The sequence below is a fragment of the Amblyomma mixtum genome, chromosome 7 (assembly GCF_055824585.1).
Source record: "Amblyomma mixtum isolate Tamu chromosome 7, ASM5582458v1, whole genome shotgun sequence".
In the NCBI taxonomy this organism is placed as follows: domain Eukaryota; kingdom Metazoa; phylum Arthropoda; class Arachnida; order Ixodida; family Ixodidae; genus Amblyomma; species Amblyomma mixtum.
This window is the reverse complement of record NC_143018.1, coordinates 91,175,855-91,191,275: the sequence shown is the minus strand read 5'-3', so window position 1 is coordinate 91,191,275 and position 15,421 is coordinate 91,175,855. Positions and strand designations below refer to the sequence as shown.

Genomic DNA, 15,421 nt, shown 5'->3' with positions numbered 1-15,421 from the left:
AACCAATACGAGCGTCACCGCTTGCTCCCGGTTCGCGCAAGGCAGCTGAGTAAGGCTAAGGAACGAATATTGAGAAGATTGCAGGCCAATACCCTAATGTGTCCCGCAGTCGCCAAACACTTTGATCCTCAATTCGACGGGTGGTGTCCACACGATGGGGAAGCTTGCGATAACTTCCACATGGCTTGGACACTTCAGAAGCACCTTTCCCTCCCCCTTCCCCTTTCCAAAGTAGAGAGGCATCGGTGGCGGCCCTATCCCAATGCTAGGGGCTGGAGTCTCAAAGGGCTCTAGTACAACAGGTGCGGATGACGGCTTCGTCCTGTGACGTTAGGGACTAGAGATGCCTTTCATGTAAACGGCTATTTCGGTGTGATATCTGGTGCGGTACATTATCATACGGTAAGGTATGTGTTGAAAAAATAAGGAAAGGCCGCCTTGTCTGCAGCCAGCGCCAACGCGCACGGGCTAGAGCCGGTTGGCTTTCAGGAGTGACGGCATGTCTTTCGGCGCGGAACCCAGCGGGGCTCAGCATCTGTCCCCCCGCCCCCCGCCACACTCATGGAACAACTAAGATTTTGACGAGGATCCTGTGCACCCTCATCCCAAAGGTAGTGGCCTCTCTAGAAGCGGTCCTGGAGTATCCGGCCACACCCACGGCTTCCTATAGACGTACGTGGACCTCGTCAAGAAGACTCACCGCAACCTGACAGAGCTACATGACCACACCTTCAAGAGTGAATAATGCGGTGACTTTATCGCTGATACGACCACCGCGTTTGAATACGACCGCAAGGTCAGTTCTGTGACGACCACGACCGGCACCCGCCTGGCCACGCCTCAGCAGCCGTTCTTGCAGTCGCAGCCCTGACTACCTGTTCTGCGCTGGCCACACAACTCGGTGTGCAAGTAAAGACAGCCTGTGGGCATCCCCGGAGTTGCGCAAAACCCTCAGTTTGCTACGACTAAAGTGCCCCGATACCAGTGTTCTCCGAAAACCTCAGAACACGGCAAGGAATTGGTCTTGAGAAGCAGCTGAGCATAAACACCACACATTTTCCTGCAGGTTGCCAGTGTATCGCCCAGACAGCGGCTTTGTGTGCTAAAGTAGTAACGAGACGAGCGTGCGGGCACCACCCTTCCGAAACAGCATCCACGTTTCCTGCGGGGCAATGCTCTCGAACTGCCACACAGCCGGAAGCCAATTTATTATTTTAATTCCACTAAAACCAGCCCTTGAAAGTTCTTCTAGTAGTATATAAGTGAATTGCGCAACAACGTAGCCAGGACACAGAAAGAAACACACACAACAGTTCACGAGCGCAACTACCAACTGTTTAATGGGGAGAAACAACAACAGCATATATACAGAAAAGCAGAGCATGCCTAGAGCAGGCACACACATCCCAAAGACAGCAATTTTATTCGAACGAATCAAGATATAAAACTTCAGCATCATATATCTGCAACGAAGCATCACTTACGCAGCGATCAGATAGTTTTTTTAACATGGAAGGCCTCTAAGACAAGCCGGGCTTTTACATTGGTACTCCTGCCTAGAATCTTTGTCATCTCAAATCTTGCCCTACACGTGCAGGAAGAACTGTGCCTTACAAGGTTTGAACTATTATCATTATTGTCAACATTTTTTGCATGCTCCCGTAGCCGGTCATTAACGCCGCGGCCAGTTTGGCCTACATAGGAAGAGCCACAAGTAAGGGGCAAGCTGTATACCACTCCTGTGGCGCACAACATAGGAAGTGCCATGCCTTTTTTTGCAACCCCTTTCACAAACGCCAGAAATGCGGCAGCAAAGCTTTGATAGCTTGTTGGGGGCTGAGAACACCATAGGTACATGGTGTCTACCGGCCACTTTCTTCAGGTTATGAGACACCTGGTGCACATAGGGGACCACAACCGGCTTTGAAGCCGAGTAGTCAGGTCTTTTTTGGGCGCCTTTTTGTTTCTGCAGGAGGGTTTCAGCGACGGCAGATATGACCGAACCAGGGAAGCCTACCGCCAAGAGGCGGGAAACCTGATAGTCGAGACTTTCTGCATGCTATGATGGCACGACTTGTGAAGCGCCGACTCCAAACAGAGAGACGCAGTGGCTCTTTTTACAACCTTGGAGTGTGAGGAGTCGTATCTCAGTAGCTCCTTGTTAGCACAGGGGGAATACATATGGCAACCGTGGCTGCCACGGAACATAAGTTTGAGGTCCAAAAAACGTAACTGATGATTATCTGGGAGTTCATATGTAAAAACCAACCCTCGTCCTAATTGATCCTAAGTATTCGTCGACTGTAAGCCCTGTAAGCCCTGACCGCCAGCTCCGTCGGTGGGTTCGTCCATGGGATCCCCGGCGTCCGGTGTACAGTTTCGCAGGCAAGCTGGTGAGCCAGCTCATTGCCGGGGATGCCCATGTGACCAGGGATGTGACCGGTCGTGGGCTTAATGCTAAGAGGGCGGCATCTAAGGCCGATCGGGTAGGGAAAGGGAGGGCTCTTTCATGGAATGCACGCAGAGCTGCCTGCGAGTCTGTATAGACAACGTATTGGCGGGCGGGGGGTAGGGTGGCAAAGTATGTGATGGCATCGGCGATCTCGTGTATTTCTAGGGCGAGCGTGGAGGGTGGGGAGGTGTATGGACCGGTTGTGTGTGTGCTGGTTGTAGAGAGGCATGGGTGGAGGAAGAAGGCTGCTGTGGAGCCCGCGGTTTTCGTGAGACAGGCGTCTGTGTAGGCCACCGCCGCAGCCTCCAAGGGTGGCTTGTGGTTGTATGCGTATGCCTGGCGGCGGCCTGCGTGTGTGTGCGCGGACATGTTGCGTGGAATAGGTGCGAGGCGGAGGTTAGAGGGGTAGATCGGAGACTGCGGTGGGTCTGGGAAAGAGATGGGTGCGTAGGGAGTCTGTGATAGAATCCATCGCCCAGCTGAAGAACTGGACAGGCGGATGATTTGTCTCTCTCGGTGCAGGTTAAGGAGGGCTGGAAGGGGATGGAAAAGGCCTGTTCTGTACAGGGTGTCTGTAGATACCTGAAGGGGGAGCCCTAGTGTTGCTTTGTATAGTGTATTGAGGGCCCGGATTGGTTTGTCTTGTTGTGTACTTGTAAGGGGGCAGTAAGGAATATAGTATAAAAATTTGTTCAGGGCCAGCGCTTGAGCAAGACGGCTGGCATGTGTCTCGGAGAGGCCGGCATGTTTTAATGATGATGATAATGAAAACTTTATTTATAACAAGGGAGTTTTGGACACGTCGGTCCTTGGGCCCCCGCACGGCCCCACTGCACTCAAACGTTCATGTCCCGGAGGCTCATGACGCTGGCAGCCCGGCCGGTGGCGATGGCTTGCTTGGCCGGGTCCTCGGAGCGCAGTAGGGTCTCCCAAGCCTCCCATGAGGTAAGGTGCTCCAGGCCCCGCGGGGGAGGATCCGCCGGGCAGAGGAAAAGAATATGGTCGAGGGTGGCTTTGGGGTGGTGGCAGAGGGTACAGGAAGGGTTCGTGTGGACTGGGTGATATCGCGAGCGTATATAAGGGGAGGGCAAAGTGCGTGTTTGGAGCCGCCTCCAAAGTGTCTGATGGTAATTGTCGAGGGAAGGATGAGGTGGGGGGTAGAGCCGACGCTCGGCTTTGTAGGCCTGCGTCATTTCACTGAATGAGTGCATGCGCTCCCGCGAGAACCCCAGGTCGGAGGCCGCCGGTGCCCGGTTGAGAGAAGCTCGGGCTAAAGCGTTGGCGGCCTCGTTTCCGGGATTCCCGGAGTGGGCAGGCACCCATATCAGCTCCACATGGCGGGGCGGGTGCGCGGCGAGGGAGTCCAGTATGCGAAATGCAGGGACGTGAACTCTCCCGCGAGCAAAATTTAGTATGGCAGTTTTGGAATCTGACAGTATATATCGCGCCTCCGTGCGGGTGATGGCCAGGGCAATGGCGGCCTCTTCGGCCTCCTCCGAAGTGGCAGTAGGGGTTATGTGAAGTGTGGCAATGGGTTGGAGGGAGGGGTTCGTGATGGCGACAACCGCGTCCTCGCCCGTGCATGCGGCATCCACCCAAACGGCATACGGTTCCGTGCCATAGTATTTGTGGAGTGCCCGTGCGCGAGCTCTGCGGCGGGGTTCGTGGTAGGTGGGATGCATGTTTTTGGGGGGAGGTTTAATAAATAAATCGCGGTGAATGAGGCGGGGTACCTGGAGCTGTGTGGGATCGGTAACTGGTAGGCGTATACCGAGGGTGTGTAGGATGTGTCTCCCGGTGGTGGTTCTCGCGAGACGTATGTATTGTGTCTGTCGGTGGGCCTCAATAAGCTCCCCTATCGTATTGTGCAGGCCTAGTTGAAAGAGTTTTTCGGTTGAGGTATTTTGGGGTAGGTGTAATGCTGTCTTAAATGCTGTTCGAATCATGGCATCCAGGGTGGAGATTTCCCTAGCCTGGAGTTTCAGGTAGGGGAGCGTGAAGATAAAGCGGCCGAGGACGAAGGCATGAATGAGACGACATAGGTCATGCTCCTTCATGCCCCGGTGGTGTGCAGAAACGCGGCGGATTAGGTGTGATATCGACACAGTTGTCTGCTTGAGTTTCTGTATGGTGAGTGTGTTTTTCCCGTTGTTCTGGATGTGGAGGCCAAGTACCCGGAGAGTGTTTACCTCCGGGATGGGCCGGTTTTCCAGTGTCACGGTGATGGGGGCTGTGGGACAGTTTCGTGTTGTGGGGCGGATTATGAGGAGCTCCGACTTCTCCGGTGAGCAGGAGAGTCCGATACTCCGCGCATGCGTTTGGGTGAGGATAGCCGCGGACTGTAGGGTGTTCTCTATGTCTCCATCACTGCCATGGGTGGTCCATAGCGTGATATCATCGGCATAGAGTGTATGCCGAAGGTGAGGGATGGTTTGTAGCTTGTGGGCAAGGGGAATGAGAGTGACATTGAAGAGGAAAGGGGAGAGGACGGACCCCTGGGGTGTTCCGACCCCACTTAGGGTGTATGGGGGGAGATGTGGGGACCGAAGTGAATTTCGGCCGTGCGGTTAGTAAGGAATGTTTGAATATAGGTGTACATACGTTCACCTATGTTCAAGGGGGAGAGAGCCGCCATGATCGCTTGATGGTCCAGGCGATCAAAGGCCTTGGAGAGATCCAAGGCTAAGACAGCTTTTGTGTGACCCGGAATGAGGGGGTCGAAAATGTCCTGCGTGAGTTGGAGCATGGCGTCCTGTGCTGACAGATGGGGACGGAAGCCCACCATGCTGTGCGGGTAGAGGTCTTGCTCCGCCATGTGTTGGGTGAGTCGAGCGAGTGCGACGTGTTCGAAAAGCTTGCCTAGGCATGAGGTTAGTGAAATGGGACGGAGATTTGAGGGTGTAAGTGGTTTGTGGGGCTTTGGTATGAATATGATTTTGGCATGACGCCATGATTGGGGAAGAGTGCCCTCCTGCCAGCATTTGTTGAAGTACTCCGTGAGCTGGGCGATCGATTGATCGTCCAAATTGCGGAGCATGGCATTAGAGATCCGGTCAACTCCTGGGGTGGAGTTAGAACGGAGAGTCAGGAGGGCCGCTCTGACTTCTGTCTCCGTGATCTCTGCGTCGAGGTTGGCATTCGGGGCGCCTGTATAGGGGGGCAGGGGGTTTGAGGTACCGGGAGTTGTATGTGTGTTTCTAAGTATATTAATGAGTGCGTCAGGAGAAAGGCCGGTCTTGTGTATAAGGCGTGTGACGTGGTGCTGTGTGGCTGTTTTGGATTGCGTGGGGTCAATTAGGTGACGGAGGAGTTGCCAGCTACGTTTGGAGGACAGATTGCCAGCCAAACTGTCGCAAATCTGACCCCAGTTTGATCGGCAGAGCTCCTCAGCGTGCTCAGTAATTTGTGTTTGCAGCGCGGCCAGCCGCTTTTTAAGGGTCCGATTGAGCTTTTGCCCCTTCCAGCGCTCTAGGATGCTATGGTGGGCCTCCCAAAGGTGGGCCAGGCGAGTGTCGAGGGTGGGCGTATCTGTTGTTGTGACAAGGGTTCGCGTGTGTGTGGAGACATCGTTCATGAGTGATGCCACCCACTGGTCGATGTCTATAATGGAAGCGTCAGGGAGGGCCGCCCGTGCGGAGCGTACAGCATCCCAGTTGGTGATTTTGTGTGTTACGTGACGGGCCTGTCTTTGCTTGTACGGTACTGTAACGGAGAGGATGTAATGATCGCTTCCTAATGTATGACGCGTTGTGGCCCACGTAATACCAACAAGGTTGCGGCTCAGTGTCAAATCCGGGCTGGTGTCCGCGCTGACACTGTTACCAATCCTCGTGGGGGTGTTAAAGTTGTTGTGTATTGTGAGGCGGAGCTCTTGTACCAAGGACCAGAAACGCCGGCCTCGTCCAGTGGTGGTGCGGTAGCCCCAGTCAGTATGCTGACTGTTGAAGTCTCCTCCGATAATCAATGGATGCTTGCCTGCAAGACGGTGGAGATCTCGCAGTAGCGTTTCGAATGAAGCCATCGGGTGAGATGGTGGGTGGTATATATTGGCGACAAACATCGATGGTAGTGAGTGTGTATCTTGTATGGTTTCTGTAATTACGCAGGGCGTCTCGGAGGTGATGTAATGGGTTTGGTGTGTAATGGAGCGATGTATGAGTGTGGACGCCCTGGGTGTATTCGTGGCGTCCGAGTGAACAGATGTGTAGCTAGGAAGTGTGGCAGGGCTATGTGTGTCCTGAAGGAGAAGGATGTGGGGCGTGGGAAGTGTGGGGAGGAGGAGTTGGAGGGGTGCGCGCTTGCCCCGGAAGCGGCGGCAGTTCCACTGAAGAATTGATAAGGAATTAGGAGGGAGCCCCGCCATACTGGAGCTTTGGTGGGGTGAGGGCAAGTGGGTTGGTTGGGGAGTTCTGTGGGGTATGTGGGCTGGATTGATGCGGCGGATTGAGGTGTAGCGAGGGAAGGGCCTGCTCTATTGTTTGGAGGCGGGCGTCGTACTGTGCAAGGCTCATCTCTAGGGTGTGCACCATGCGCGTACATGCCGCTTCAATTTGTTGCTCGAACCGCTGGGAGAGGTGGTCGATGAGGTGATTGAATTTTGCCTCTAGACGCGCGTCCATCTCAGCGAGTTTAGCATCCAGGCGGGCCTCGAGGGATGTCAGGTCGGTCTGGGTAACGGGTGTGGGCTCTGTTGTTCGTTTTTTCTTGGGTGGGGGTGAGGGTGGGGATTGGGAGACGGACTCTTCCACGTTTTCTGTTGTTGTTTGAGGTAGTGGAGTGTGCTGGGCGGGAGGGACGGTTGGTGTAAGCTGTGGAAGGACGGAGGTGGGGGTCTGGATAAGAGAGGTAAGACGACTCACCTCGTCTCGCAGGGCCTGGAGCTCCCGGTCACGGGGATCCACCTGTGTGGGCGGAGGGGCCGGGGGCTTGCTGGCATTGTTGACTCTGCCGGCCACTCTGTCCGCCCAGGAAAGTTGACGAGCCTGTTGGTCTTGGCGGCGGCGAGATGATGAACGCGACTTGCTGGACCGACGCACGTCGGTGCGGTCCGCGTCTCGGTCCGGTGTGCGGGGGCATGTTTTAAGACTACGCGGCGGAGTAAGTGTGTGATTGAGTGGCATGTGCGTATGAACTGATTGATGGCAGAGGTGAAAGTGTTGAAGGTCAGTGGCATACCCAGGATGCGACAAGAGTCGACACGGGGGATGCGTTGTCCGTCTAGTGTGAGGGAGATGGAGGGGTTCATCGTACGTTGATATTAAGGCGAAAACCTTTAATGTCTCGTCGTTGTAATCAGCAGTTGTCGACAGAAATGTCACGCTTTTCAGTTGGTCGAAACGGTCGTGACGTCAGTGCGCCAATTTCAAACGGGGCCAATTGTACTTTGGCTAGTAACCATGCAACCAATTGAAGGGATCATATAGTGATGCTCCAAGTAAGTGGGACTGAGCTTAGTTGATTGCTTAATTACCCAATTAGCCTAATTAACTTTTCTAGTCAGGAAATATAAATAAATAAAACCGAGTAAGAAATTGGTCGAGCTCGAGAATCGAACCCCTGTCTTCGGAGTGCGACACGAGCATGCTATCCACTCAGCCATGCCAGCTCGATGGTTTGGAATGAACAAAGGCGCGTCTCGTGAATACGGTGTCTTCGCTCACTGCCATCCTCCTCCCTTCCCTTCCGGCGAGGTTTAGGTGTTCACCGAGATATGAGAGACAAATACATTTCCTTTCCTCAAAAACCAATTTACCGACGAGCGAGGCGTAGAACCGAATGGGCGATGGCGTTCTATGGACTCCCTGGCAGCGTTGCAAGACGCTGTCGCGTTCCACTCTTAGAGGCGAAGCTTAACATCTTGACCACACATCAGTGACCGCACTTTAGGTCAAAAAAGTGCACCCCCTCTCTGAATTTTGACGGGTGTCCACCGAGATATGTGAGACAGTTACTGCGTAATTTTCTTTCCTCAAATACAATTTTCATTTTCTTCATTACGGGCCATCTTTGTCTTTCTTCTTTCACTCCCACTTCCTCCCTTCCTCTACGGTGCGATTCAAGTGTCCACCGAGATGACAGATAATTACTGCTCCATTTCCTTTCCTCAAAAATCGTTGCGTTCAAACGGCAAGGCATCGCGCCGAACGGGTGGTGGCGTTCCGTGGACTCCTTGGCAGCGCTACAACACGCTGTCGCGTTCCACTCCTAAAGGCGAAGCTTAAGCGTCATTAATTCAGACATTAATCAGTAATTAACCGTTAATTAGTGATTTCTCATCACTTAGTAATTAGTACTGAATTACATGTGACGCCACCAGTGCCACAGAAGCAGTCAAAGTGGTGCGGAAAACGCTTTCGCCTCTACGCACTTTAGACAGTCAAAGTGCCCCCTGAATTATTTCCTGAAGAGCGTGTTGTCGGGCTAGTTGGTTCTCCATAGTATATAAGTGAATTGCGCAACAACTTAGACAGGACACAGAAAGAAACACATACAACAGTTCACGAGCGCAACTACCAACTGTTTAAATAAATCTGAACTTCTACTCATTTAAACAGTTGGTAGTTCCGCTCGTGAGCTGTTGTATGTGTTTCTTTCTGTGTCCTGTCTAAGTTGTTGCGCAATTCACTTATATACCATGCAGAACCAACTAGCCCGACAACACGCTCTTCAGGTAAGTTCTTCTGTCAGCCTCCTTCCTGTCCCTTCCTTATTTAATAAATGTTTTCACCACCACCCCCGTGAAGACAGAGAATAGTGGAAAGAGACGTGAGAGGAATGATTTAAAGACGCTCGCCGCAAAACCGCGTCCACCGAATCGATGGTTACCCGCTGCGGTGGCTCAGTGGTTAGAGCGCTTGGCTACTAAGCCGGAGAACCCAGGTTCGAACCCGACCACGGCGGCAGCGTTTCGATGGAGGTGAAACGCAAAAGGCACCCGTGTGCTATACGATGTCAGTGCACGTCAAAGATCCCCAGGTGGTCGAAATTATTCCGCAGCCCTCCACTACGGCACCTCTTCCGTCCTTTCTTCCCTCAGTCCCTCGGCCGAATTTCGATGGAAGCGAAATTCTAGAGGCCCGTGTACTGTGCGGTGTCAGTGCACGTTAATGAACCCCCGGAGGTCGAAATTTCAGGAGCCCTCCACTACGGCGTCCCTCATAGCCTGAGCTGCTTTGGGACGTTAAACCCCAATAAACCAAACCGTTTATCCTTTCACTTACGGCGCGGTTCAGGTGTCCACCGAGATATGCGACACAGATACTGCGCCATTTCCTTTTCCCAAGATATCAATTTGGTTTGGTTTGGTTTGGTTTATTAGGGTTTAACGTCCCAAAGCGACTAAGGCTATGAGGGACGCTATAGTGAAGGGCTCCGAAAATTTCGACCACCTGTGGTTCTTTAACGTGCACTGACATCGCAGAGTACGCGGGCCTATAGAATTTCGCCTTCATCGAAATTAAGCCGCCGCGACCGGGATCGAAGGTCAGCAGCCGAGCGCCGTAACCACTGAATCAATTTACCGAATCGATGGCACCGGTTTTAAGGACAGATTCTCCTCTCTCCTGCGCTTCATATGCGCTTGCCTTTTGTAGTCTCTTCTCTGGAACACTCCTAGGCGCTCTAGCTTGGAGACAACTCTGTGCATTAGTTTTTAGAGGAAAAGCTCTGTTACCACATGTCTCCGAAAGTCAATCTTGATGCGCGTTTCACCTTGAGGCAAGGACCGCAGGAAAACAACGTGACTCTTTGCGGTCCAAAGCCTCTCTCGGTTTTGAGAGGAGGAAAGGTTCGTAGCTGATTCACCTTGTCGGTGGACACCTCAAGAGTGCCACGAACGCCAACTAGAATATTGAGTTACCAAGCTTTTACCAAGTTACCAAGTCCACGTTCGGGGTGTGCTTGAGGCGTCCGTCGTCAGAATGACCCTGCTATGCGCCTTTCCTTTTCTCAGAAAAAAAATTGCCGACGATTACGTTACTTCCTAATGCGAAATTTGAGCGCAGCTCATCAGCTGTTTCAGCTTTTCGATAGGTTAAGGCAAAGAACTCGAGCAAGACATGTGTGTACAATTACAGACAACTTGTTATTTTTCACACATATTCCATCTTCAACAAACACTCTACTAACAGTTCTTGACTGTCATGAAGGAAGCTTTCAGGTGGGAGAAATCGATGGATATATGCTCGACTTGCTGCATCAATACCTGGTTCCCAAAGACGAGGTCTAGGCAAGTATTTGGCGAGGTTGTCACAGCCGTCGGAGGCGTTACAAGCGAGAGGAACGGGATGTACTCCCGCATAAAGTGGTAAGAAATTCCAGTTTGTCTTTATATCTACATTACAGTTGACGTACACCCTGCCACCCTGGCAGGTGGTAGTTAATGGCTTGCCGCGAGAGTTCGCTCACCGTTGTCAGCGCTAACACATGCATCCCACATCTCTCTTTCATAACCCTCGTACCTATAAGCGCGATTCAGGCGTCCACTGACCCGGGGAGCCAGTCATGCGCTCTTCCTTTTCTTAAAATGGTCGGAGTGCAAAACGTTCTCAACGCCAACGCCAAAGAACACAACGAACGCCGACTGCCTATGGCTTCAGCGCCGCGTTTCTGGCACAGCGTTGTTAATGCCAACGCATGCAGCGCACATTTGTTACTACCGCCACGTAGCTTAAAGCACGATTGAGGTGTCCACTGCTCTTATAGAGGGCAGTTACGCGCCTTCCCGCTGGTTCAGGTGTCGACCAAGATGTGTCAGAGAGAGATACTCCGCCTTTTCTCAAAAACCAATTTACCAATTTTTACCCTCTGCTTTCCAAGATCCAGCTCCATTGGTTTCGCAGCTTAAAGCGCGACTAAGGTGTCCATTGCTGTTAAAACGGACAACGGCGACGGTAATGGCGACGGCGAAGCCGCGAAACTCGGAGAGCGTAAGATCTCGTGTGGTCTGGTGCGCCCCTCAATCGCACCGTGAGGGAAGGTCTAAAGCAAAGAGTGAAACAGAAAAAGATGCCGCAGTGGACGCACCAGTCTTCAAGAAAGCAAGGTTAGAAGGAAAGGCCTGTCCCACTCTGCGTTTCCCTGTCGCTTTGTGTTTGCCTTGATACAATATGTCCCATTTTGTCTTGCGATCACTCAAAATGTGGAACCGGTATAAACGCCTTACGTGGTCTATTCAAACGAGTGCAACGGAAAAGAAACTACTTTGCTCAGAAGCATTGCGCGAAGATTTATGGGCAGAATTTTCTCTAAAATTGGGCAGCTTACTGGCGCTCTGTAGGATTTCATCCAGGCAAGAGCGCACAAGGTGAGGGTGGTCTGCAACAAAAGTAGTTTCTACACCGTACACATTTGCACGGACATGATGGTAGAAAAAAGTAGTCCTCATCGCCGTCACGACTTCTACGCTCAAACAGCCTCCACAGTGACACGAGCATGTTGGCAAGCAAGAGAGAGAGAGAAAAAAAGCAGTTGTCGACAGAAATGTCACGCTTTTCAGTTGGTCCAAACGGTCGTGACGTCACAGTGCGCGAATTTCAACCGGGGCAAATTGTACTTTGGCTAGTAACTAGGCAACCAATTGAAGGGATCGTATAGTGATGCTCTAAGTAAGTGGGACTGAGCTTGGTTAATTGCTTAAATTCTCAGTTAGCCTAATTAACTTTACTAGTCAGGCCATATAAGTAAATAAAACCGAGTAAGAAATTGGTCGAGCTCGGGAATCGAACCCCGTTCTTCGGAGTGGGAGACGAGCATGCTATCCTCTCCGCCATGCCAGCTCGATGGTTTGGGAAGAACAAAGGTGCGTCTAGTGAATATGTGTGTCTGTAGTCTGCGCCAGAGTGTTGCGTGTTTGTTATCTAGGGAGTGGTGGGCCGGGGGGTAGAGCTGGCGTAAGGCTCTGTGCGCCTGGGTCAGCTCACTGAATGAGTGCATGCGCTCCTTCGTGAATCCCCGATCAGAGGCCACCTGAGCCCGGTTTAAAGAACCTCGGGCTAAAAGGTTGGCGGCCTCGTTTCACACACACACACACACACACACTTCCTTCACCCCTTACCCTAGCCCATTATCATCCCTCCTTCCCCACTCCGGCATGCACTCTATGCCCAGAACCCGTCGCCTCTTCCCTCCACATCATTTCCCTCTGCCCGGCGGACCCTCCCCCGCGGGACCTAGAGAACCTCAAGACCTGGGAGGACTGGGAGACCCTGCTGCGCTCGGAGGACCCGGCCGTGCAGACCATCGCCACCGGCCGTGCTGCCAGTGTTATGGACCTTCGGAACATAAACACTTGAGTGCAGTGGGGTCGTGCGGGGACCCTGGGGCGTGCCCCGAATTCCTCTGTAAATAAAGTTTTCTCTCTCTCTCTCTAGTGAATACGGTGTCTTTGCTCACTCCCATCCTCCTCCCTTCCCTTCCGGCTAGGTTTAGGTGTCCACCGAGATATGAGAGACAGACACATTTCCTTTCCTCAAAAAACAATTTACCGACGACCGAGGCATACAACCGAATGGGCGATGGCGTTCTATGGACTCCTCGAAGCGTTGCAAGACGCTGTCGCGTTCCACTCTTAGAGGCGAAGCTTAACATCTTAACTACACATCAGTGACCGCACATTAGGTGAAGAAAGTGCCCCCCTGAATTTTGACGGGTGTCCACCGAGATATGTGAGACAGTTACTGCGTAATTTCCTTTCCTCAAATACAATTTTCATTTTCTTCATTACGGGCCATCTTTGTCTTTCTTCTTCCACTCCAACTTCCTCCCTTCTTCTACGGTGCGGTTCAGGTGTCCACCGAGTTGACAGAGAATTACTGCGCCCTTTCCTTTCATCAAAAGCGTTCAAAGAGCAAGGCACCGCGCCGAACGGGTGGTGACGTTCCGTGGACTCCCTGGCAGCGCTACAACACGCTGTCGCGTTCCACTCCTAAAGGCGAAGCTTAAGCGTCATTAATTAGCAGTTAATTAGTATTCAGGCACAAATCAGTAATTAATCATTAGTTAGTGATTTGTCGTCACTTAGCAATTAGTACCCAATTACATGTGACGCCACCAGTGCCACAGAAGCAGTCAAAGTGGTGCGGAAAACGCTTTCGCCTCTACGCACTTTAGACAACCAAAGTGCCCCCTTAACTTTTTGTTCAAGGAATTCGGGGCACGCCCCAGGGTCTCCGCACGACCCCACTGCACTCAAGTGTTTATGTTCTTAAGGTCCATAACACTGGCAGCCCGGCCGGTTGCGATGGTCTGCACGGCCGGGTCCTCCGAGCGCAGCAGGGTCTCCCAGTCCTCCCAGGTCTTAGGTTCTCTAGGTCCCGCGGGGGAGGGTCCGCCGGGCAGAGGGAAAGGATGTGGTTGGAAGAGGCGAAGGGTTCTGGGCATAGGGCGCATGCCGGAGTGGAAAAGGAGGAATGATAGTGGGCTAGGGTAAGGGGTGAGGGAAGAGAGTGTGTCTGTAGTCTGCGCCAGAGCGTTGCGTGTTGTTATCTAGGGAGGGGTGGGGCGGGGGGTTGAGCTGGCGTGAGGCTCTGTAGGCCTGCGTCAGCTCGCTGAATGAGTGCATGCGCTCCTTCGTGAATCCCCGATCCGAGGGCACCTGAGCCCGGTTTAAAGAACCTCGGGCTAAAAGGTTTCCGGCCTCGTTTCCGGGATTCGCGGAGTGCGCAGGCACCCATATCAGCTCCACCTGGCGGGGCGGGGGTGCACCGGGCGAGTCTAGTATGCCAAAAGCAGGGATATGGACTCGGCCTCGAGCAAAATTTAGAATCGCAGTTTTAGAATCACTTAAAATGTACCGGGCTTCCGTGCGGGTGATAGCAAGTGCAATGGCGGCTTCCTCTGCAGCTTCTGGGAAGGTGTCTGGAGGGAGAGGCAGTGTGAGAAGGGCGGATAAAGAGTAGTCCACCACAGTTGCTGTCGCTTCATCACCCGTGCAGGCAGCGTCCACCCATACGGCGTCCGGCTCGGGGCCGTACGCTCGATGGAGTGTCTTCGCACGGGCTCTGCGGCGCTGCTCATGGTGGAACGGGTGCATATTCCTCGGGAGCGGCCTGATGAGGAGCTCCTGGTGAAGGGGTCATGGGATGGCGAGGAGGGTTGGGTCGTTGGCCGGTATTCTGATTCCGAGGGAGTCCAGGATATACCGACCTGTGGAGGTTCGTGTGAGCCTGATGTATTGGGCCTGTCGGTGGGCCTCCACCAGTTCCCCGATCGTGTTGTGGAGGCCCAGGCCTAGTAATCTGTCTGTGGGTGTGTTGAGGGTGTGTTGTGGGTAATCTGTGTGTTGTTTTTGTGGGTAATCTGTGTGTGTTGAGGGTGTGTTGTGGGTGTGTTGAGTAATCTGTCTGTGGGTGTGTTGTCTGTGGGTGTGTTGAGGGTGTGTTGTGGGTGTGTTGAGGGGGAGCGTCCGCTCCGGCGGACGCAGTTGTTGCTGCGACGCGCGTCTTTTCTTTCCTTTTTCTCTTCCTCTGATCTTTTAACTCTCCTCTATCTGCACGTGGCAGCGGTGGTGGCTTGGCTCGAGCCAGTAGCAGGCCCGTGCAATTTCCTCTTCATCCTTCTCTCAGTCACAACAACAACAACAACAACAAGATGAAGTGCTACCTTGAATGCCTTGCGAATCAAAGCATCCAAAGCATTTATGTCCTGTTTGGATAGCTGTAAGTATGGGGTAGAGTACAGCACACGGCTGAGGACAAAGGCATGAATGAGGCGACATAGGTCGCGCTCCTTCATGCCTCCGTGATGTCCCGAAACCCTTCGGATGAGGTGCGATATCGCGCCTACAACCTGCTTGAGTTTATTGAGGGTGGTGGTGTTTTTGCCATCATTCTGGATGTACAGGCCCAATACACGGAGGGTGCAAACCTCAGGTACCGGGTAACCATTCAGTTCAATGACAATGGGGGAGCGGGGACAGCGGTGGTACTTAGGACGGATGAGGAGCAGTTCGGACTTCTCTGGGGAGCAAGA

General features: G+C 52.9%; 2 protein-coding genes across 2 annotated transcripts in view; both read right to left on the bottom strand.

Annotated features, from left to right (window-relative positions):
* LOC149336817 (astacin-like metalloprotease toxin 5) overlaps window positions 1–15,421 on the bottom strand; it is a 47,925-nt gene that overhangs the window by 9,597 nt on the left and 22,907 nt on the right. The window lies entirely within an intron of this gene.
* Window positions 6,438–7,572, bottom strand: LOC149336818 (uncharacterized). Its single transcript, XM_089553625.1, has 2 exons — window positions 7,312–7,572; window positions 6,438–7,233 (listed from the first exon to the last, which is right to left on the bottom strand). The coding sequence occupies exons 1-2, from the start codon at window positions 7,570–7,572 to the stop codon at window positions 6,796–6,798; spliced, it is 699 nt and encodes a 232-aa protein (XP_089409751.1). The 3' UTR covers window positions 6,438–6,795.